General features: G+C 50.5%; 1 protein-coding gene across 2 annotated transcripts in view; it reads right to left on the reverse strand.

The window, feature by feature from the left end:
• Positions 1-305: 305 nt before the first annotated feature.
• Positions 306-23,573, reverse strand: part of LOC146829162 (uncharacterized) — a 220,918-nt gene continuing 197,650 nt past the window's right edge. For both annotated transcript variants that reach the window (XM_085607812.1, XM_085607813.1), the window contains exon 7: positions 306-915. In XM_085607812.1, the coding sequence (XP_085463938.1) occupies positions 784-915 (132 nt within the window). In that variant the 3' untranslated portion in view covers positions 306-783. The remainder of the gene's footprint in view (positions 916-23,573) is intronic.

Consider the following 23,573-nt stretch of genomic DNA (forward strand, 5'->3'; position numbering starts at 1 on the left):
AACGGAAGACCTTTTTACTCACTAACAGCGTATAATATCCTGCGAATCATCTTGAGCTGATGTTAATCTCTGCTAGTTCTTCCTTTTAGAGTATCAGGGCACTTTCCCGAAGTAGCTGATTGTGCTTTATAAATTTATCAATCCCCCCAAAAATGTATATTTATATACATATTTAATATAGCTATATATTCTGTCTATATATGTATGTCTATATGTATATGTATATGTGTATCTATATGAATAATTGAAAACATATTAGGTAATTGAAGAAGGTGAAAAGAAAGAAAGGAAGATGAGGCAAGACATTATGCATTGTCTTTTTATTTCTTTTAAGAGTTTTGTTTATATTGGCGTTCTATCAAATATGTTAAGGTTCCATGTAAAAGAGAAAATGATCAAATAGTCAAGGATAGTGCTTGAGAATTAGTTCCTAAAAAGCCCAAAGAAACTCCCCCAAGCATTATTTAACACCACTGTTAAATACCCTTCCAATTTTCGAAGAACTTCCAGACAGATCTCTGCAAGAAGGGACCATACTATTAATATCATAATTGTGTTGAGAATTATCAACATTTGGTAGATAACAAAACATACTGGAAAGGTCACGTATGAATATATGTACAGAATATTTTGCCAGCATTAAATAGATTAACCTGCATTTCAAAGTGAGTATGGCGAATAGTTTTCTGTGGATAACAAAATGGTTTTCTACGTGAATTCTAAGATGGTAAATCATATGGATGCATTGGTTTTTCCACCCTTTGTACCATTTATTATCTTGCTTTAGTAGCCATATTGATTTTTGACCTGTGGGCGCCCCATCACATATGGTTTAGAGGACCATTGTGCAAGGTTATTTGAGGGATATGCACTGAGCTCATAGTCTTCACGTGGTAATTCTGGTACGTCGGATTTCTGTAAAAGAATAAAAAAATCACAATTATGACAAAAAAAGGAAGATATCAGGAAGTTTTAATTTTCCTCACTGAACATTAGGTCCAAGCCGATATGTGTACATTTAAAGCTCCACAATGTATTTATTGAAAGATGTAATATGCATTCTCTTATCTCGCTTGCTTTTGAGTGTGGTACTGCATTCACCATATTTCCTCATCACAGGGTGCCATTACATTTATAAAATGACTCAAAGAGTCTTAGATGTTGCTGATCATCTGGATGAATCCTACAGCTACTCCTTTTATCATATCTTCCCAGTCTTTTCTTTCCATGCCTAAATCTAGTTAGTAGGAAATCCAAAGACCAAAAGTCAGCTCCAAACTAGTCTTATCGTCTGTGATTGCAGCACCCTTGCAGCTCTGTTCCTGTCCATCCACACATCTAGCTCTTACCACCATCAGAATAGTAAATCGTACTTACTTAATATATACTTATAGGGGCTTTCAGTCAGCTTTCATCATTCATTGGTCTGTTGTTGTGCCATTCACATTTTTCTTCTGTCCACTACAGCCTTAAGCATGGGCCAGTGTGTCAGCCCGCTTAAGTCATTGGCTAACTTTACTGTGAGTGACGGAAATTTACCCTTTCACAAAAAGCACATGTACACACAGTTGTTCCCTTCAGTGGTCAAAACATATTTTTGCTTTAGGCATTTTTTTCTATATTGGTGAAGGCCCAGCAGGACTCCAACAAAAAGGTTTGATAAAAGAAATGCTAAACTAAAACAAGGATTGACGAAGCCAGAAGGCTGACAGCCAATGCCAGACATTTGCTTGTTCTTTCTGTAAGGGTGATGACGAACAGACCGCTACGCTGATTTGTCTTATCATTTTCCCAGCACTATAGGAAGCAAAGCTTTAAAACGCTTTATAATACTCAGTTGGTTTGTCTGCTTTTCAAAGAGGCCTCAAATATTACTTGTAGTGCCTATGGCAGTACCACAGTATGATTAGATTAACAAAAAAGGTTATTAAACTTGCAGGGAACTGGAAGGTCTCACAGTTCCAAAGGTAATCCACCCACCTTGTGCATCAGAATAAAATGGCCACAGAAGCTCTATAATTAGTTTCTTTTTTTTTTTTTAAACTTTATTTTTAACATTTTGCACATTTCATCTTTCTACGACACAGCATAAGTAAATCAAAAGGCGAAGACATCAAGCAAGTAAACACTGATCACAGTCCCATCTGGCCACACATTCCCACAGGGGACCTCCACACCCGTCCAGTATTATAGGCTATACACATCTCACCCCGCCCCACGGGTTCCTTATATTGCAATATCCTGATTTTGTTGTGCGGCACAGAGAAAGCATACAACATGTGGACTATACACTCTACCTTCGCGTCTCTGGGAGACCGCCCGACCCCCTCTCACTGTATACCGGTGCCAGAAAACAAGCACCAGGGGTGCCAAGAGCATTCTGCGCTGCAAGGGAAAAGCCTCCCAGCCCCCCCACACCAAACAGTGTGTGTGTCAGTGATAGCCCAGAGGAAGCAAGTCTCCCCCCTAGACCCCCGTATCCTGCTCCAAAGCGGGGGAGTCTGCCACCCCCGCGGCAGTCAATAAAAGGTAAGACTGAAGGGGCCCCCAAATATCTTCTGGTCTAGACATTGACGGAAGGGTCTCGGCATATGTGGCCAACTGTCCCTGGCAATAGGTCAGGTCAGCAATCCAATCTTTGAATTTAGGAGCCCTCCCCTACCCCACCTGCAAGCCACCCTGCGCCTGGCCAACAGCAATACCATACCAGTGAATTTGCGATGCGCCTGAGGGATGTGTGCAGTGTAACCTAGTAGCGCCAACACGGGGTCTCTCTCCACTGATGCATTCACCATCCTCCCCAGAGCCTGGAAAACTTGTGTCCAGAAATCCAGTATTCTCGGGCATTCCCATGCCAAGTGTAGAAAACCCGCACCTGGCCGGCGACATCTCTCACACCTGTCATTATCCGCCAGCGCGAATCGAAACTTTTTTGCAGGCGTGTAGTAAAGGCACTGTAAGAACCTATAATGAACGACTCGCAATCTGCCACTAGCAGACACCCTTGCAGTTTGGAGGCAGCAATACTCCTACTGCTCTTCAGTCACTTCTCTTCCCAACTCCTCACTCCACTGGGTCCTCGCCGTGCAACGGGGCCCCGCATAATGTGTGCGTATGTTTTGGTAAAGTCGGGATACTAGGTGCCTGCCATCAGCGGACCCCAGCATCTGGTGCAATGCTGCACAGATCTTGGGCTCCTGCGGAAACTCTGGAAGGATAGTGCGAAGGCCCTGCCGTAGCCGCATGTATAGAAATGTATCTAGGGCCGAGGGAGAGGCCTCACCAAACATTTGCGCAAGCGTGCAAAACTTGCCGTTCCAAACGAGATCTCCCCATGTGACAATCTGCACCCGTGCGCGCATATGATGAAAGACCCGTTCCTGTAACAGCGGCATACCGGGATGGTAGGAGAGCGGGAGCTTCGGGAAGTATAGGCATGGGGACCCACATATGCCGACTATGTTATGCCACGCATCCACTACGCATGTTACAGTGTTGGGTGGGATGTCGCGGGTGCGCCTTGGGGCCTGTATCATTCCGTCCAGTGGGATAGGGTCAGCCAGCCAGTGCTCCGCAGCCACCTGTAGCATATATGGAGAGGGACAAATCCAGTAATAAGCGTAATGTGCTTGCGCACTAAGATAATATATTTCGCAGTCCGGAATTTCGAATCCTCCCTGAGCATAAGGTTGTGTTAGTATAGACCATTTAAGCCTGGGCTGTTTGCCGCCCCAGAGCAACCTGATGAGTTCCGACCGGAGAGTCTTAAAGAAGTATCTCCCAGGGTGATATGGTATATTCAAGAACAAATATAGGAATCGCGGGAGAACCACCATTTTTATCAAGGACGCCCGTCCAGCGAACGAAAGGGGCAACGAGATCCATCTGGTGACAGCATCAGAGAGACGCTGCATCGCAGTGCCATAATTGAGACGAAGCAGCTCGTCGCGATCCCTAGAGATCTGTATCCCGAGGTACCGAAGATCAGAATCGCACCAAGCCAGCGGGTAGTCTAAATCAAACCTGGTGGTTATCGCCGTCAGCGGGAAGACTTGCGATTTCCCCCAATAAATATGAACCCCGGATAGTCTACCAAAAGTGATAAATTCGCGTCAGCAGCTCCTCCGCGGCAGCGGGAGCCCTCCAGCCACCCGATATTTTCGCCAGCAATGCACGCAGTGCCAGGGCATGGGCACAGACGCTGGCAGCCCTCTGCAGCTCCCGTGGGCAGGATAAATTACGGATCTGGCTTTTTGTGAGGAAGCACCAGGGCTGCCACGCTCTCCCCAGCCAATCACAATGCTGCAATGCAGCGTTGTGATTGGTCTGAGCGCAATGACATAGTGCTCAGCCAGGGGCTGGAGGGGTGGGCATGTTCTCCATGCAGGCTGTAATGCAGCCTGCATGGAGAACAGGGAGGGCAGACCAAACAGTCATTGTGCACAGGAGTGTTCTACCACTCCTCCCCTACTCTGTAGCCTCGCCCTACCCCCTCACGCACACTGCCGCAGCAGGAGGACAAAATAAAATGATAATAACAATACGTTATCATTTTATTTTTTCCTTTCTTTTGCTGCTTCCTGGCAGTGGGGCGATGCTCCACCACTGTTTACTTTCTCTCCCTGCCTACAACCCGGCCTTCACCAACACCCTTCAGCAGTAAAGTGGGACTATGCTGCCCCCAGAGAGTGCACTACCTCCCCACCTCCAAAACACTGTCCCTGCTGCCCCAACCAACCTGTTATATGGCCATTAGGGTCATTGTCGACATTGCTAAGTTAGCATGAGCTTTGCTACCATAATGCTGCTTTTGCGAACGTTACTACATGTTATTTATTTGGCAAGACTCTATTTATGTCTTTCACATGAGAACTGTCTGCTTTTCACGTTCTCTGCAGAGTTCCTGGAGTTTAGTCTGAACACGAGGTCGATAAACAATGCCCCTTGTTATTCTGTTCTGGTCAGTCCCAAGCATCTAGACATAACATGCTAAACACAGCTGCACTGCTGGAGACTCGTGCATTGATATTACGGGGATGCATGTTGTTTTAACACAGACTTGGAGAGAGCCCTTTCCATGGAGAAGAGCTATGCTGTTCCTATGATGTAAACCTTCCATCTAGACTTTGGGGTATGGGGTCTGCTGACAAAGCCCAGAGATCTTCTTTTATATAATAAATTTCTTCCAGTCAAGGGAAAGGTGGTTAGGCTTTATAGTCCTTTTTCCACTGTCTTTATATAATGACTTCCCCTTTGTACTCTATGGAATTGTAACAATGCTAATTGTTTTGAGTTTATGCAATTTTCTGCTGGTAGTGGCTCGTATACTATATTGTAGAGCACGATAGTTAAAATAAATATTTTAAACTATTACAGTTCTTGCCAATTCTTATTGTGAACAAGTACGAGTGAGCGAGCAAAAGGGTATGTCTTGCTACCGCGATTCCTGAGAGAGTCGGGAGTGTTGTGCTCTGGGTTGTCTAATCATTTGTAGCTTTGTGATTTTGGAGGAGAATGAATGAGACACTATAGCTAGTTGGTTTTGGGATTTTGGGTACTAAGGTGATAGGTTGGTACACCCCTATACACTGAGGTCCTGTTTTCCTCTGCATAGTTCTGTGTAGGTGTAGAATCCCTGCAACATGGTGCCGCCAACGTTTGGTCTGGTTCTTATCTGTGAGACTCTTGAGTAGTGCTTGTGCATGTCCACAAACCCCTCACTTCTGTTTCCGGAGACAGCTGTGACGGTGTAATCTCCTATATTGAAGTTTTATAGGTTCTTTCAAGCTTGACATTTTTAAAGGTTCCTTCTCTTTCTTCTTAACTTGTTATTGCACTGCCCCGCTCTCAGTTGCTGTTCCATTTTGTTCAATGTGGCGGTTGCGTTTACACCGCCTAATCAGGCTGCAGTCACAGTTTATTTGACTCAAAATGGGGTCCCTAATGATGGTGTTGCGCTCATTTTTTTGTAGAAGTGGATGCAGCTTACCGCTTCGAGGTGTTTCCTTCTTGGGTCACCTTTTTGGCGGTGGATGGCACAGATAATTTGTTTAATGAATATACTGCAACGGCCCTTCCTCAAGTTTATCAGCCTTATAGGGCTCTCGAAATCCCGCGAACAACTTGGTAACACCAAATATGGTTTAATGGCGCCCTTCCTCACCCGATAATGGTGGTCAATTTAGGCCCTTTATCAATAGATGGGACCACGTGGCCCATTTTGGTGGGGTATACCCACACGCACGTTATCTGACAACTTCAGCTCTTGCAGAACTCCGCGTATTACGTAAATCCTTGATACATGTGCATAGGGCTGTTGTACAGAAATGTCGCACAACTTTCAGATGGGCCCACCTGACGTTGCCGCACAACCCGCTGGACCTGGTGGTGTAACCATCAGTCCTCTTATGGTTAATTCAGTGATGGGCAAGCGTCCACAAAATAAGGATGAATTCCCTTACTGGCTTGCTGAAAAATTTGGACAAATCGAGGCTGTTTTTCCAAATACGACTCCTGTGGAGAAACACAGTATCTTGACTATAAGTTTGCCTAAAGACTTAATTCCCGAATTAGCTGATTGTTGCCCCAGGTAAGATGTTTGCAGTGGTGTATTCGAAGTGTTTCGGCACTCCCTCCATGACCGTACTCCCTTCTGTGATAAAACCCGTTCAAGATGAATATGGAGCCAAAGCAGCTCTGGAGTTGGGGATGAGACTGGTGGGGTGTTCGACGTGGTTGCTGATATGATCCTTGCCAATGTCAAGGGTGATGATGTAAGCTTACAAGTGGCTAACCGCTTGGATGCTGTCGCAGACGCAGACAAGCTGCGCGAATTACCAAAGATTATTGCAAAGGTTTATGAAACCATAGGTCGCAATAGTCTGGGAGTTAAGCCTTTTACTCAAACGCATATGCAATCTCAAACGCAAAAGGCCCAAGCTGATAAAGACAGTTATTTCCTAAAGAGAACTGGAAAAACAAAAAACAGGGGCAGCAACAGCAGAAGCAAGGTTTGTGTGTTGGTTCACTGACACTTGAGTCTTCTGAGTGTACTTACGATTTGCACGACCGTTCAAAAATTAAGATTCCTAATAGATTTCAAGTCCCTGATCAGCGCTCACCTCGTTCTTTACAGGACACATCGGACTCTCAAGGTGGTGGTGGGGAGTGCCACAATCGAGGCATAGGTCCAACTAATCAACAGGGACGAGATCAACCTCGACAGTTTGACGTTCAAGGCAAACAAGAGGACCTGCCTCGTTTTCGACCCCCGTATCAGAAGAAAAAAGTTGCCGCTTTAACAGCGAGATATGCCTCAGATGATGAGAACGCGACTCCTGGACTAGACATGGGCAGTGACTCTGCTCAACATAGCGGCGGAGGTTACCATTGTGCAGAGGTTACAGCAACTGAAACATTCATTACAGTAGAGACAGCAGACACCCGGGATGCCCTCCGTATAGACTCTATGAGATTATATTCCAAATTGAAGGTGATATACAGCGTCCAATCAGAGCGGTTTTCTGGGAAAATCTAACTTCCTCATACAACATTTTGTTGGCAGAGGTAGATTGGCCTCCACCCTTTGTGTTAGCCGCTCCTAGAGGGGAGGACGTGATACGTCCGAGTTTTTGCGTTACGTCCCTGAGGAGCATGCAAAGGCTTTCGCATCTGAGTGGGCTTTGGCCCTTGCCCCGGTGGTGTACTGTAATCAGGTAGGCTGGGATATAGATTTACCAGCTCATGAGATACCTTTATGATCTATGCCACAACTGCAATATCCAATCAGACGTGAAGCTAAGGCTCACGTTTGTGACATTCTAACACAGTTAGAGTATCAAGGAGTGACTGAATCATGTACATCACAGATGCATAATCCTATATTTAAGGTATTAAAACCTGAGGTTTCATATCGCATTGTACTGGATTACTGAAATTTGAATAGTCATTGTCGCACTTTTGCAGTACAAAACAACACAAAGCTCTACGCTGGTGAACAATCTGTTTCGTAAAAAATACAAAACTACACTAGACATTTCTAATGGTTTCTACATTCATAATCTCGCTCCTGAGAGTCGTGACTTGACAGTATTTTCCGCCGTTGGAAATCAGAACAAATGTACGGGTTTGTCTATGGGGTATCAAAATAGCCCCGGGGCATTTGTGGCACGTGTTGTGTCTTTGTTGCACTACATAGATCCAGATGTGTTCTTGTACGTTGATGACATTTATCTGACGGATGATGAACTTATGCCACATCTCATCCGAGTCGACCGAATCATTTAATAATTTGCCGACTATGGATATAAGTTAAATTTTGCAAAATCGCACATCGCTCATTTGGCGGTACTCTTTTTGAGCTATGAGCTTAATAATGAAGGAAAGGGATTAGCCCCTCACTTCCTGGAGAAATGTTCACAATTGCAACCACCTTCTACGCTGAAGAAACTTCAGTCTTTGCTGGGATTTCTGAATTTCGGGGGGACATACATTCCCGATAATGCCCAGCGTATCAAACTGCTTTATGAGATGATACAACCAACATATTCTTCTGCCAGCTGACTTCAGGAACATACCGCTATCCTACAATCTTTGCAATCTGACATGCTTGCAACTAAATACTTGTTGACGCGTTATAACACCACGAACCTGGTGATACGGATAGTACCAGGGAAGGTGGGTTTCCCTTACATAACGTTCAAAGAGGGGGACACAGTACCTATTGCTTACAAATCACATTTGTACAATGTAGCTGAGATGCGTTTTTTAAATATTGAAATGTTTTTGACAGCGGTCCAAATGGCGATTTTGAAAGAACGCTCACTGGGGCAAGGTAAACGCATTCTTATGGTCACGCTCTTCCCTGCTTTGGAGGCCATGACTAAGGTAAGTGTACCTAACTCTAAGGCACTACATCCCTGTTGGATACATTGGGCTACGTCTTTGACATTATCTGATGTCATGTTTATCTTTGACCCTGCACTTCAGACACAGGAGTTTTTACAGTATGAACACGTTCATCCTACTCCACTGTTGTTGCTTCCTTTAGATGAGTAAAACTGTATCATTTATACCGATGGCTCAGCTCAACCCGCCACCGGCTCCAAACACGCTTATTTAGCGGCTTGCGCAATTATTGCTGGTTCAATTTTCAATGGAGAATTTAAGTCTTCCATAGTGCATACAAAAGCTCTTGGGGACTGTACAGCGCAATTGGCGGAGCTGCGTGCTCTTGTTCCTGCTCTAGAATTTGCTGATCCTAATGTGAACACTCTTATTGTATGCGATTCTTATTACTGTGTGCAGTCTTTTAATGACAACTTATTCTTTTGGTCTCAAAATGACTATTGGGACTCTAAAGGCAGTGCAATTAAGCATAAAACGCTTTATGTTCAAGTGGCAGACCTTAAACAAAGTCTGCCCCTCACACATGGTTATACATACTCTTGGCCATCAGCATGTGTGAGCACATGCACTTGGTAATTCTTTGGCTGACAAAGCGGCCAAATCTGCAGTAGCCACGTGTCCTGTTGCAGCAGTTACAAGGTCCATGACTAAAATAGATAATGATATTCTGGCAGCGGTAGCTGCTGCAAGGGAGGGAACTGCTTATCCCCAGGGTTTCCCTTTGAAATGCTCTTATCATATATCTCCCGAACAAGTTCCTTATGCTAATATTCCATCAGTTGGGGATCGGCTGATTCCCAACTTGGACCCAGACTTGCTTTAATCAAAGCCGCACACAAGGGCATGGCTTTAGCTCATGCCAGTGTGTCAGCGACAGTCTCTATTTTACAGAAACGTTACTGGTGGCATAATTATGTACTTTCTTGTGACATTTGTCAGCAAATTAAGCCGTCTATGGTCACACGCCCACCTCAAACACAGCTATGTATTTCTAATCAACCATTTGGCCGTGTATATCTTGATCACTGCGGTACATTCTCTTCTGATACTGCATGTAGATATATATTTGTTGCAGTTGATTTGTGCACTAGATTCCTTTGGGTTTGGCCACAACACAGGGCTGAGGCTTGAAATGTCATCAGGGATTTGTGTGTCTTTATCTGGATGTTTGCCTGTGGCACCTTCCATTCGGACCAGGGTCCAGCGTTCGCCTCTTAGGAGTACAAGGATGTGATGAAGTTGATGGGGTGCTGGTGCAGTTTTCGTCTCACACAGGCCTGAGGGCAATTCAATTGTGGAGCAAATGAACCATGACTTAAAGCAAACTTTGACAGCTGGCGCCCAAATAATCCTGCCCGGGACTGCAGCGCAGCCGGACCCGGCCACCGGACAGTGCGACGCCGGAGGGGAGGAGCACCTGAAGGATGGCCCCGATAGCGGCGGAACAAGGCTGTGCACCCTGGTGAAAGGGACCCCCCCACGGGCTGTCACCGCCACGACGGGCTACGGAGGGGGACGCCCAGCGATGACCCGAGGCCGAGGGCGGCAGAACCTTACTTAGGCGGCGGGACCCCGGGGCACATCTCCAGTGTGGCGGCTGAGCGAATCTTCGCCGGTGTGCGGCTGCCAGAAATCGGATCGCCGAGGCCGGCCGCCCCAGCACATCGACGGGGACATTGTCGAACCGGGCCCGCCTGATCTCAAAATGGCGCCCGAGAGGAGGACAGAGCCGGAGCACAGCGAGGGGTCCCCCATGCATTCTCCAAGGGCCCGGTAGCAGGTGAGAGGCGGGGACGAGCTTCATCGCTACTGGCGCTGACAGCGTGGATGCCCCCCGGTTCCCCGCAGCACCCACGTGATGACCACAGTCGGCTCTTGCCTGACCCTAATATGGAGATTATAAGGAAGCTGGGTGATCGGTGGGCGCACTAAAGTTTATCCCACGGTGGCAGCAGACCTGGACCTGACACGCCCTAGACACAGGCTCCCGGCACTACCCACTAACTAGAACCCAGCAGGGAGGCTCTGGAGGAGCAGGGCCGTGTCCCCACCGAGGGCTGTCGACATAACTGACACTGAATCAGGAGAAACTGAAGTTGGGACATTCAGTGAGCCCCAATACTGCACCCCACGGGTAATAGTGCACACGGAGACAGTGCGTGAGTGTTGCAGTGGGGACTAGCCGCACGCGTGACTGGCGGCCAGGCGGAGAACACCCCACTGGGGCGGTGAAGACCTGCGGACACACTATGCCCCCTACACCAAGCGGGCAGCCAGACGGATAACCTGGCATCACGACAACAACAGGCCGATCACGCTCCACCTGCCAACCGCACGGAACGCAACACTCATCCCAAGCGTCGCCATGGGGAAGCCCAGAGCCTCGCAGCAGGCGATGGTCCCGGAGACCGCACCGGAGAACCTGCCGCACTCTGATACGCTGGCCAGGTTCCCCACCACCCAGCTAGACCCGACCATCTCAGACAAATTGGATCAAGTGCTAGCAGCCATTGAACTGTCAAGGGTCTCCATGGAGGAGCGTCTCGGCACCCTGACCTCGAACATTAGTCTCATCCGAGATGATCACAGAAAGCTGGCCGACAGGGTAAAGGATGAGGAGAAGTCCCCGGCAAACCTACAACCCACCGTCATTGAACAACAAAAGGCGACGCGTCTGCGCTGGCCCGCTTGGAGGCCATGGAGGAGCGCCTTCGCCTGCCGGAGGGAGTCGAAGGGGTGCATCCAATCACGTACATGGAGACTTGGGTCAAATCCTTCACTCCACCCGCGAAGCGCACGGCCCTCTTCTCCATAGAACGAGCCCACCGAATTCCGGCCCGCAAGCCGCCACCCGGCATCCCACCCCGGCCACTGCTTGCCAAATTTCTGCATTTCCAAGACCGTGACGCGGTGCTCAGGGCCGCCAGGAACGCAGGCCCCTTACAGGTGGAAAACAAGCGCATCATGGTCTTCCCCGACTATGCCCGGGCGGTGCAGAAACAAAGAACATCGTTCCTGGAGGTGAAACGCCGTTTACGAGCTAGCAACATACAATACTCATTACTATTCCCGGCCCGGCTGAAAGTTATCCATGAAGGCGCCACCCACTTCTTCTCCATGGCCGGAGACGCGTGTGACTGGGCAGACCACCACTGCGCGCAGAGCTGCGCAGCAGCGACCACCCGGGAATGGACGAATAGAGTTCCACGCACCGGACGGCGAGGCCGGCAGCCATCACAAACCCGGAGACGGCAGGGCAGGAGAGAGTTAACGGAGCGTCCTATCCAAGACTCCCCGGACCTGGAGCAAATCATACAGGAGCGTCGCAGGGCCGTGCCGTCGGTGGGGGACCTCGGGTCCGCCTCGCAGGGAGAAGACTTAGACGATGCCCCCCACCTTTTCTCGTCAGAAGGAGAAGATGAAAGTGACGAGACTCACTCTAAACCTGACTCGGTAACCATGCCCCGGGTCACCCCACAAACGGCCGACACTGTGCACTGAGGATTCACGAGCTGAAGAGCAGAAGTATTTGGTACGAGTGGCGGACATGTACTCCCGCACCCCGACACATCACACTCACGAACTGCATTGCCACATTTTCTATGGGTGCATCAACCGGAAGACGACCATCGATCCTACTAATGCCCTAGCGAGACTCTGCCCTGCAGGCACGTGCTGCCACCCCCATGCATCGATTGTTCACTCTCTAGTTCCATGAGAGTCAGTTTGGACGTATCGGACTTGCCGATAGGTCCCAGGTATCGGGACAGTTTCCCACCCCAGTTTTTGGTTTCACCGACCCGGTTACTTCTTACCCTTTACCCCCCAGGGAATGCCAACGACAAGTTAACCACCACCCTTGGGCGGACGCCACCAACCTACATATATGCAGGATGCAGGGCCAGGACACAGCCAGTGTTAGAATCCGGGGTCTCTGGTTGGCGCAGGTATGCACTTGCGACAAGCAGGGACCCTTTCCTCTAAGTCAGGGCAAAGGATCACCTCTTTAAAAACAACCCCTGCTCACCCTCTAGGTAACGTGGCGCGAGCAGTCAGGCTAAATTTCCAGAGGGCATAAGGTTAAGCGTTCAAGTTGTCCCACACAATAATCACCTCCCCACCACACAAAGACATAAGGCTGTATTTATAGTAAAATATATTTCTTTATATAAAAGGTTTTCTTTCAGGCAGGTTGCATAAATACAGTTCTCTTGGGGAAATAATCCAGTTACTCTTTAAATGCTCAAAGGTAGTCCACAGGTCTTAATAATGGCAAAGTTCTGATTAAAATAAGCTTCTTAGGGGTTCTGCGCACTTCGTAGTACCGTTGTTAGGCTTTGGGCAAGGTTTTTAAAGGGCCTTGCCGTTTCTCACGCCTCTCGCGTGAGCACGAGTACGCTTGCCTAATCTCACTCTTCTCGAGTGAGCACCGGTAATGCTTTTCAATGTAGTTCGGCTCAAAGCAGGTACGGTTCGAACTATGCTGCTCCCGAGGCCAGTACGGTTCAGACCAAGGCTGGTACGAGTCGAACCAAGGTTGCTAAGGTTCAAAACAGGATACTTCAGGGGTCAGTACAGTCCGTACAAAGGCAAGTACGGGCCGTATTTACGCACAATTATTTCAGATGGATGTACCCACAGTACGGCTCGAACTACGGGGCAAGGCAGTACGTTTTCCAAGCGCAATGAATTCAGATGGAAGTACGAACAGTACGACTCGAACTACCAGGCAAGGCAGTACGTTTTCAAAGCGCAATGAGTTCAGATGGAAGTACGGACCGTACGTAGGCAGTTACGGCCGTACTTTTCGCGCGATGGTCACAAATACCTTCTTTTCACGGGGTTGGTCACGGCGGCGGCCTCGGGTTTCCACGGCGCGGTGTCTCACGTCGCGGTGTCGTCCCTCGCAGTCAGAGGGCGGCGGTGCTTCGTGGGGCACCCGAAGAAGGTCCCAGCCACACGACCAAGGGCAGAGGAGGGGGAAGCAGCTCCAGGGCAATCCACAGCGCTGTTGCAGCGCGATCAGCTTTTCAGGGGATCACAAGTGTGCACAGGGCCTCGCGGTGATCTTGACGGCACAGGGTCGCCAGGGCTCGGTGCGCAGGCCTTCAGGTGCCTTTCTCCGCGTTGCGAGCTACGGCTCGGAGGGGCTGGTACTTGCGGTGCTTGGACCAGGTAGGCAGGTCCTTGCGGTGCTCGTGGTAGTCCCAGGTGGCAGATGTCGCGGTGTGGAGAAAGGGGGAGAGGCACACAGGTTCTCTGGGGATCAGCGTCACGGAATTGCGTCCAGCTACTTCTCCTCTTCTGGGGGTAGGTTGCGCCCACTGTTCCTGGGGCGCAGATCAGGGGGCAAGTTCACAAGCAAGCCCTTGGAGATTGTTCAGCACAAGTTGATTCAAAGTCTTTTCCTTCAGTCTTTTCCTCTCCCTCCAGCAGACAGGCACCCACTGCAGGCCAGTCTCTCAGGCAGAGAGACAGTATTCCTCCTTCAGCTTCTCCAGGTCCTTCTCCTTCAGGCAGAGGTTCGTCGTTGCGTAAACAGGATCTGATTTCTTAGGAGCCAGGCTCCTACTTTTATACACCAATTCTTTTGTTCTTTAGCGCCAGGGGGCCTGGGCCTGGCTCAGTCCAGTTTTTGGAGCACTTTGTTGTGGTGACTCTGCGCTTTCCTTTCAGCAGCAGGGCAGAGATATCAGCCGCTCCACAGGGGGCGGCGCCGGCTTTGTGCTGGCAGAGCACAGGTCTATTTAAGAGTCAGGGTGTACTCCTCCCACCCATCCTGGTGTAATCTCTCTACCCACCACCTGGCAGCCAACCTGTCTCTGGGGTTTCCCCAACCCTGCTCCTTACTGTTGCTAGGCAGAACACACACACACACAGCGCAGAGGCGGACTGAATGGCCAGATCAGTAAATACTAACTTTCTAAAAGTAGTATTTACAAACGCAGGATATTAAAATAAACTTTACTAAAAGAAGTATTTTATTATTCTGAGTTCAGGCATACTAAACATGACTTTCTACCATGCTCTATGAGTCCACTGGGGTCACAGCGTGTAGTGACTCCAGCAGCCCATTCTGGCCTATGGAGAGCAGGTAGCCTTCAATAGTGAAAAACGAAAATGGCTGTAATTCACTATTAAGACATGCCACACACATCAGGGCATGTCCTACCTTATGCCTACAATGCACCCTGCCCTTGGGCCTACCAGAGGGGTGACTAATATGTAGTTAAGGGAAGGTTTAGGGACTGGCAAGTGGGTGCACTTGCGCAGTCAGCGCGACGGTACCAGACCGCGCGCAGGTTCTGCAGTGGCAGATCCTAGACACATTTTACTAGGCCGCTTCTGTGGGTGGCACAACCAGTGCTGCAAGCCCACTAGCGGCATTTGTATTTACAAGCCCTGGCACTCCTGGTGCACTCTACTAGGGGCTGACAGTAAACCAAATGAACCAATCATGGACACCAATCAATGTATACATTTTACCATAGGGAGAGCATATGCACCTTAGCACTGATCAGCAGTGGTAAGGTGCCCAGAGTCATAAATCAGCCAACAACAGGTCAGGAAAAATACAGGAGGAAGGCAAAAAGTTTAGGGATGACCCCACAAAAAGGGCCAGGTCCAACACAACCCCCTTCCAGCCAAAACGCAGGGTAGACCAATCACCACGTGATGGTCTTCCCTGCTTGGGGCGATAGAACAAGGACCTGGCCCGCAACTGCAGGGGCAGACTCCAGTTCTATGCCAATCTGAACCTATTGGACTCCCTCTGTCCATACTCTCAGGGCCCACCAAGCCAATCCATGGGGAACCCTTCTCCTCACCTGTGGACACCACCTGTGCAGCACCTAACCTTAACTGGCCCACAGGTGTGTCCCAACAGACAGACAGCAAAATGCTACAGGGGCCACTGACAGTAGTCAGGGTTGGGGGGGCAGTAGCCCCAGGTGCTTGGTACCCTTTGTCCATTCTCCCCCTTGTCAGGTCAGGTATGACATCCTGGCACTGACCCACCAGCCCCAGGACTGTACCCGGCGGCTGGACCAAAGACTGGGGTGGCCTCTCCCACACCTGGTCCTCCTCCTTGGGGCTCTGTACCCTCCCACCTGGAGTGGTACCCCCTTCCAGAATTGCCAGGGCACCTGTGGCAGGTGTCCTGCGCAATTCGCCTACCAGTTCAGGGGTTCTATCCTGCAACTGGGCGTCCAGGTCCGGGGGGACACCCTGAACCTGGCCCTTCAACCTAGGGTCTAAACCCTTCAGTTGAGCCGGGGTCAGAGGCGAGGACTCCCTCCCTCTGCACCCCCTTCCAGATGGCTGTGCCTTCCCACCTGGAGTGGTACACCTAGAAGACAGACTGGTAGGGACACTGATTACAGATGTCCCTCCCTCCAGGTCAGACAACACCTGACCCTGGCTCTCCAGTCTAGGGTCTAAACCCTCAGGCCGCACCGGAGTCAGAGGCGAGGACTTCCTCCCTTTGCACCCCCTTCCAGAGTACTGCCCACTCCCAACTGGAGTGGTACCCCTAGAAGCAACATGGGTCAGGACACTGATTACAGTGGTCCCACCCTCCAGGTCAGACAACACCTGAACCTGGCTTCCCAACCCTGGGTCCAACCCATGCGGTTGAACGCTCGCCTGGCGCACCAGGACTTCCCGGGGAGCACGCATGCCCCCCCTGAGGGTGACACATAACTCATGTGTCGTGTGACAGTCTGCCTGGCGCTGATCTCCCGACCCCTGTCCATCTGACAGTGCCTGAAGATCCCCCAGGACAGAAGTGGTGTCACCATGGTCACTCACGGGGGACGCAGCCCTTCTGGCTGTCCCCTGACCCACTGGTTCTTCCACTGGGGACTCTTTCCCCCTCTCACCCCTCAATCTGGACCTCTGCACCCTCCCAACTGGAGCGGTACTGCCAGACACCAGAACTGATGGAGGCCTGCTTACAGACACTCCCAGCTCACCAGACACTAGGGGATCCCCCTCAACGGGCGGCCCATCAGGACAGCCTAGGCTCCCCGCCTGGTGTTCCCTTAAAGAACCATCCAGGCTCTGAGACTGGGTTTCGGGCACCTGGGGGCACGCAGCCCCACACTCACTCCTTCTCCACTGAGACAGGACGTGAGCCCCTACACCCCTCCCACTACCATGGGACCTAGCTGGGCTACTCTGCACCACTTCCACCACTCTGGGTTGGAAGATACCTGAGCCACTCCCCACAGGGTCACTCCCCAATGCCTCTCCAGACCCTCTGGAATCCACCAAAAGGTCTGCCTCCAATGTGAGTTCTCTGCGGTCAGAGAACTCACTCTCCAGCAGGTGTTGACGTAGCTCTGGAAAACAGGGACGTAAAATATGCTCTCCCACCATTGGATCACACAGCCCCCTAGCAGTTTTAACCAAACTAGCCATCACCTTACCATCCAGTGCCTCACACACGTACTCCACACCACTCTCCTGAGACTGGCAAGACAGTATCTGACTGTCTCTGTCACACAACCCACACTCTTCTGGGCGGTCTTCACACTCACCTACCAGGACTTCAATGTTGGGGGAACCCCTCTCCCTGCGCCTCTCATCTAGAGCCAGTAGAGTGTCCCTCCCGCCACTAGGACTATGAACCCCTGCGCCAGTTACCCTATTCCCTTCAGGGATACTGCGCACTACTGGAGCTACCTCATGCCCTTGAACCTCCTGGTGTGTGTTAACCCCCTCCTTCAAGTCAGGCGCCACATCTCTGGGTGTGCGTACTACTCTTTCAGCACTAGAGAATTCAATACTGCTGCCACCATCTGAGCTGGATTCCTCCTCCCACTCAGAAAAGCTCAATCTCTGAGCTACGCACCTTTCTTGTTGCTGGGCTGAGACACTCATGGCCTCAAGCCTCTCGAGCTCCATATCATATTTCTTCATTAGGAAGTCATGCTCCATTTGCATTTTCTTTTCTTCCAGAGCCAGCTTCTTGCTCTCTAGCTCCAGTTGGGCATTTACTTCCAGCTTTGCCAACAATACTTCGTGATCCCTGGTGGCCTGTCTGTCTGCCAGCTCCTCTGGCGACAGGCCTCTACCAAAACTGCGAACACTTCCCGCTGGTTTCAATGGTGTAACTTCCTTGGTTGCACCCCTTGATTCAATCCAGGCTTTCAGCGCGGTTTTCTCTATGCTGTTTGGGCCCGGCATGACTCCAAACACAAGGGATCGTCTTCTCTTGGCAAGCAAAAATAAAACGTTCTGTGGCTCAAGCTACTGGACTGTCTACTGTGCAATGGTTAGTAATCACTGTGCAGACACCAAGAACGCAAATCCGTAAATCCTCACCGCTGCCACCAATGTTAGAATCCGGGGTCTCTGGTTGGCGCAGGTATGCACTTGCGACAAGCAGGGACCCTTTCCTCTAAGTCAGGGCAAAGGATCACCTCTTTAAAAACAACCCCTGCTCACCCTCTAGGTAACGTGGCGCGAGCAGTCAGGCTAAATTTCCAGAGGGCATAAGGTTAAGCGTTCAAGTTGTCCCACACAATAATCACCTCCCCACCACACAAAGACATAAGGCTGTATTTATAGTAAAATATATTTCTTTATATAAAAGGTTTTCTTTCAGGCAGGTTGCATAAATACAGTTCTCTTGGGGAAATAATCCAGTTACTCTTTAAATGCTCAAAGGTAGTCCACAGGTCTTAATAATGGCAAAGTTCTGATTAAAATAAGCTTCTTAGGGGTTCTGCGCACTTCGTAGTACCGTTGTTAGGCTTTGGGCAAGGTTTTTAAAGGGCCTTGCCGTTTCTCACGCCTCTCGCGTGAGCACGAGTACGCTTGCCGAATCTCACTCTTCTCGAGTGAGCACCGGTAATGCTTTTCAATGTAGTTCGGCTCAAAGCAGGTACGGTTCGAACTATGCTGCTCCCGAGGCCAGTACGGTTCAGACCAAGGCTGGTACGAGTCGAACCAAGGTTGCTAAGGTTCAAAACAGGATACTTCAGGGGTCAGTACAGTCCGTACAAAGGCAAGTACGGGCCGTATTTACGCACAATTATTTCAGATGGATGTACCCACAGTACGGCTCGAACTACGGGGCAAGGCAGTACGTTTTCCAAGCGCAATGAATTCAGATGGAAGTACGAACAGTACGACTCGAACTACCAGGCAAGGCAGTACGTTTTCAAAGCGCAATGTGTTCAGATGGAAGTACGGACCTTACGTAGGCAGTTACGGCCGTACTTTTCGCGCGATGGTCACAAATACCTTCTTTTCACGGGGTTGGTCACGGCGGCGGCCTCGGGTTTCCACGGCGCGGTGTCTCACGTCGCGGTGTCGTCCCTCGCAGTCAGAGGGCGGCGGTGCTTCGTGGGGCACCCGAAGAAGGTCCCAGCCACACGACCAAGGGCAGAGGAGGGGGAAGCAGCTCCAGGGCAATCCACAGCGCTGTTGCAGCGCGATCAGCTTTTCAGGGGATCACAAGTGTGCACAGGGCCTCGCGGTGATCTTGACGGCACAGGGTCGCCAGGGCTCGGTGCGCAGGCCTTCAGGTGCCTTTCTCCGCGTTGCGAGCTACGGCTCGGAGGGGCTGGTACTTGCGGTGCTTGGACCAGGTAGGCAGGTCCTTGCGGTGCTCGTGGTAGTCCCAGGTGGCAGATGTCGCGGTGTGGAGAAAGGGGGAGAGGCACACAGGTTCTCTGGGGATCAGCGTCACGGAATTGCGTCCAGCTACTTCTCCTCTTCTGGGGGTAGGTTGCGCCCACTGTTCCTGGGGCGCAGATCAGGGGGCAAGTTCACAAGCAAGCCCTTGGAGATTGTTCAGCACAAGTTGATTCAAAGTCTTTTCCTTCAGTCTTTTCCTCTCCCTCCAGCAGACAGGCACCCACTGCAGGCCAGTCTCTCAGGCAGAGAGACAGTATTCCTCCTTCAGCTTCTCCAGGTCCTTCTCCTTCAGGCAGAGGTTCGTCGTTGCGTAAACAGGATCTGATTTCTTAGGAGCCAGGCTCCTACTTTTATACACCAATTCTTTTGTTCTTTAGCGCCAGGGGGCCTGGGCCTGGCTCAGTCCAGTTTTTGGAGCACTTTGTTGTGGTGACTCTGCGCTTTCCTTTCAGCAGCAGGGCAGAGACATCAGCCGCTCCACAGGGGGCGGCGCCGGCTTTGTGCTGGCAGAGCACAGGTCTATTTAAGAGTCAGGGTGTACTCCTCCCACCCATCCTGGTGTAATCTCTCTACCCACCACCTGGCAGCCAACCTGTCTCTGGGGTTTCCCCAACCCTGCTCCTTACTGTTGCTAGGCAGAACACACACACACACAGCGCAGAGGCGGACTGAATGGCCAGATCAGTAAATACTAACTTTCTAAAAGTAGTATTTACAAACGCAGGATATTAAAATAAACTTTACTAAAAGAAGTATTTTATTATTCTGAGTTCAGGCATACTAAACATGACTTTCTACCATGCTCTATGAGTCCACTGGGGTCACAGCGTGTAGTGACTCCAGCAGCCCATTCTGGCCTATGGAGAGCAGGTAGCCTTCAATAGTGAAAAACGAAAATGGCTGTAATTCACTATTAAGACATGCCACACACATCAGGGCATGTCCTACCTTATGCCTACAATGCACCCTGCCCTTGGGCCTACCAGAGGGGTGACTAATATGTAGTTAAGGGAAGGTTTAGGGACTGGCAAGTGGGTGCACTTGCGCAGTCAGCGCGACGGTACCAGACCGCGCGCAGGTTCTGCAGTGGCAGATCCAAGACACATTTTACTAGGCCGCTTCTGTGGGTGGCACAACCAGTGCTGCAAGCCCACTAGCGGCATTTGTATTTACAAGCCCTGGCACTCCTGGTGCACTCTACTAGGGGCTGACAGTAAACCAAATGAACCAATCATGGACACCAATCAATGTATACATTTTACCATAGGGAGAGCATATGCACCTTAGCACTGATCAGCAGTGGTAAGGTGCCCAGAGTCATAAATCAGCCAACAACAGGTCAGGAAAAATACAGGAGGAAGGCAAAAAGTTTAGGGATGACCCCACAAAAAGGGCCAGGTCCAACAGCCAGCAACTATAGCACAGCCACTCCTCACAGCACCTAGGGGAGCAGGTACCACTCACCACATACCCAAATGCAGAACACAGACGTTAGCGTATTGACCTTAAACACGAGGGGCCTCCACACGCCACGCCAACGGCACGCGGTCTACTCCTACATCAAGCGTCACCACTCGCAAATAGCGTTCCTCCAAGAGACCCATCTCACAAGCCCTGAGATTAGCAAACTGCGAGCCAGGTGGCGTGGCACTATATGCGCCACGTCATACTCCGCTTACGCACGGGGCGCGCTGGTATGGGTTCGACCGGGCACCCCATTCCGAGAGCTCCGAAGACTGGTGGATAAGGAGGGACGGTATGCGCTGTTAGAGGGGCTCTTGGATGGGCAGCCCATTCTCTTGGGTAGCATCTATGCACCAAATATCGACCAAGACAAATTTTGGGCATCCCTTACTGGGGTGTTGGCTCAATTCACTACTATCCCATGGATCTTAGGGGGAGACTACAACTGCACGCTCGACCTCACACTGGACAGATCCCATCCACCACCGCCACATTCATCTGCACCGAAACAGACTGAGCACTTCCTCAGGTGGGTCACACACTGGGTGCTAATAGACCCTTGGAGAGCACATCACCCTCAGACACGTCTCTACTCATTCCATTCCATACCACATAACCTGCGGGTCCGCCTGGACAGATTTCTGTATTCCCCGTCACTGATTCCTCAAATACAACACATAGATTATCTGGGCCGTGTGATTTCGGACCACGACGCGCATGCCCTACGTTTTCAATGGAGGCTACCTCACCCTCCGGTGCCTACTTGGCGCCTCCCACGTGACTGTCTAACGGATCAAGTGTTCAAACACGAACACGAGCAAGACATACAGGACTACTTCTCCAATAACTCGGGGACGGCATCCTCCAAATTGGTCGAATGATAGTAGCCCGGGGAACATGCATTAAGCAAATAATACGAACACGATGCACACTCAAACGCACACTAACCACCACGGAACTGAAGTTAGCCACCCTCACTCGTCAGGAAGATGCCAATGCTGCGACCGCAGCACAAGTAGCGGCAGCCAAAACGCAACACGCTGCTGCTATGGCAGACCTACACAAATACAACTTTAGGGCCTACGCCCTGCGAATGCATAAAGAAAGAGATAAAACAGGCACACTCCTAGCGTGGCTAGCAAGACAGGACACAGAAATAAAACCTCTTACCGAAATAATAGACCCTTCTGGTAATCTAGTGCGGTCCCAAACTGATATCCTAACTGCATTCCAGCAGTATTATACCATAATTTATCGCACCCTGCCACAGCTCGGGCACGAGGCTATCGACTGTTTTCTGGACCCCTATCTATCCCGCACATCTCAGACATGGTGAAAGAAGCCCTTGACGCCACAATAACGCAGACCGTCGTCACGCACGCGATTTGTGCGTTGACGTGAAATAAGGCGCCGGGCCTTGACGGTCTACCTCTCGAGTATTACAGCACCTTCTCCCCCCTGCTAGTCCCTCATCTAACGGAGATGCTGGCAGTCGCTCTAGAGAGGGGAGAACTACCCGGCTCCCTCCGTGAGTCGGTTATAGTGACATTCCTTAAACCGCACCGAGACCCGCAGCAGTTGTCCTCTTACCGCCCAATCACGCTCCTGTCGGCCGACTGCAAAATACTGGGGAAAATTCTAGCGGAGAGGTACGAACGAATTATGCGTCCTTTAATCCATCCGGATCAGTGCGGGTTTGTGCCCGGCAGGAATACGTCCCAAAACATACGGCCCTTGTTCCATATTCAGGATCAAGTGGAAAATACACACCCTAACGCGGTATGCCTAATCTTAGACCTCGAAAAGGCCTTTGATACCCTCACCTGGCCATATCTCTTCGCCGTGTTGCAGCGAGCGGGGATAGGCCCAACCCTCCTCGCATACACGAGGCTTCTCTACACCGGGCTCACATCCCGCATTCGACTGGGTCGCCATATCTCCCCATCCATCAAGGTGGAGAGGGGGACGAGACAAGGGTGCCTGCTATCGCCCCTGCTCTTCGCCCTAGCGGTGGAGCCGCTTGCAATCCGATTGCGTGAGGAGGGACTCGAATGGGGCATCCCCATAGCGGACAACGTCCATAGCGTCTCTATGTACACGGACGACCTCCTAATATATATCCGTGATATCACCTCAGACCTCACACCCTTATGGACAACCCTAACAGAGTTCGCGGAGGCGTCCGGTCTTAAAGTAAACTGGGACAAATCTACCCTGTACCCACTACACGCAAGCTTCGAGCCGCTGGAGGTGCGAATCGGTACGCAACACCTCTCATGGAGCACACGCGCCCCCAGATATCTCGGCGTCCGCCTATACCACTCCCCTACGGACATATATGAGGGCAACCATCGCAAAGCGCTGGCTGGCATTCGGTCGGCGGTGGGTTTCTGGAAAAATCTCCCGCTGGCCCCGATAGGTTGGGTGGCCATAGCAAAGATGATTGCGGTCCCCCGTCTGCTATATCACTTCACGAATTTACCGGTGATCCCACCCAGGGCCTTCTTTCGGGACCTGGACTCGCTCCTCCGCTCACTCATCTGGGGCACGCATAG

The sequence above is a fragment of the Triturus cristatus genome, chromosome 5_2, assembly GCF_964204655.1.
Source record: "Triturus cristatus chromosome 5_2, aTriCri1.1, whole genome shotgun sequence".
NCBI lineage: Eukaryota > Metazoa > Chordata > Amphibia > Caudata > Salamandridae > Triturus > Triturus cristatus.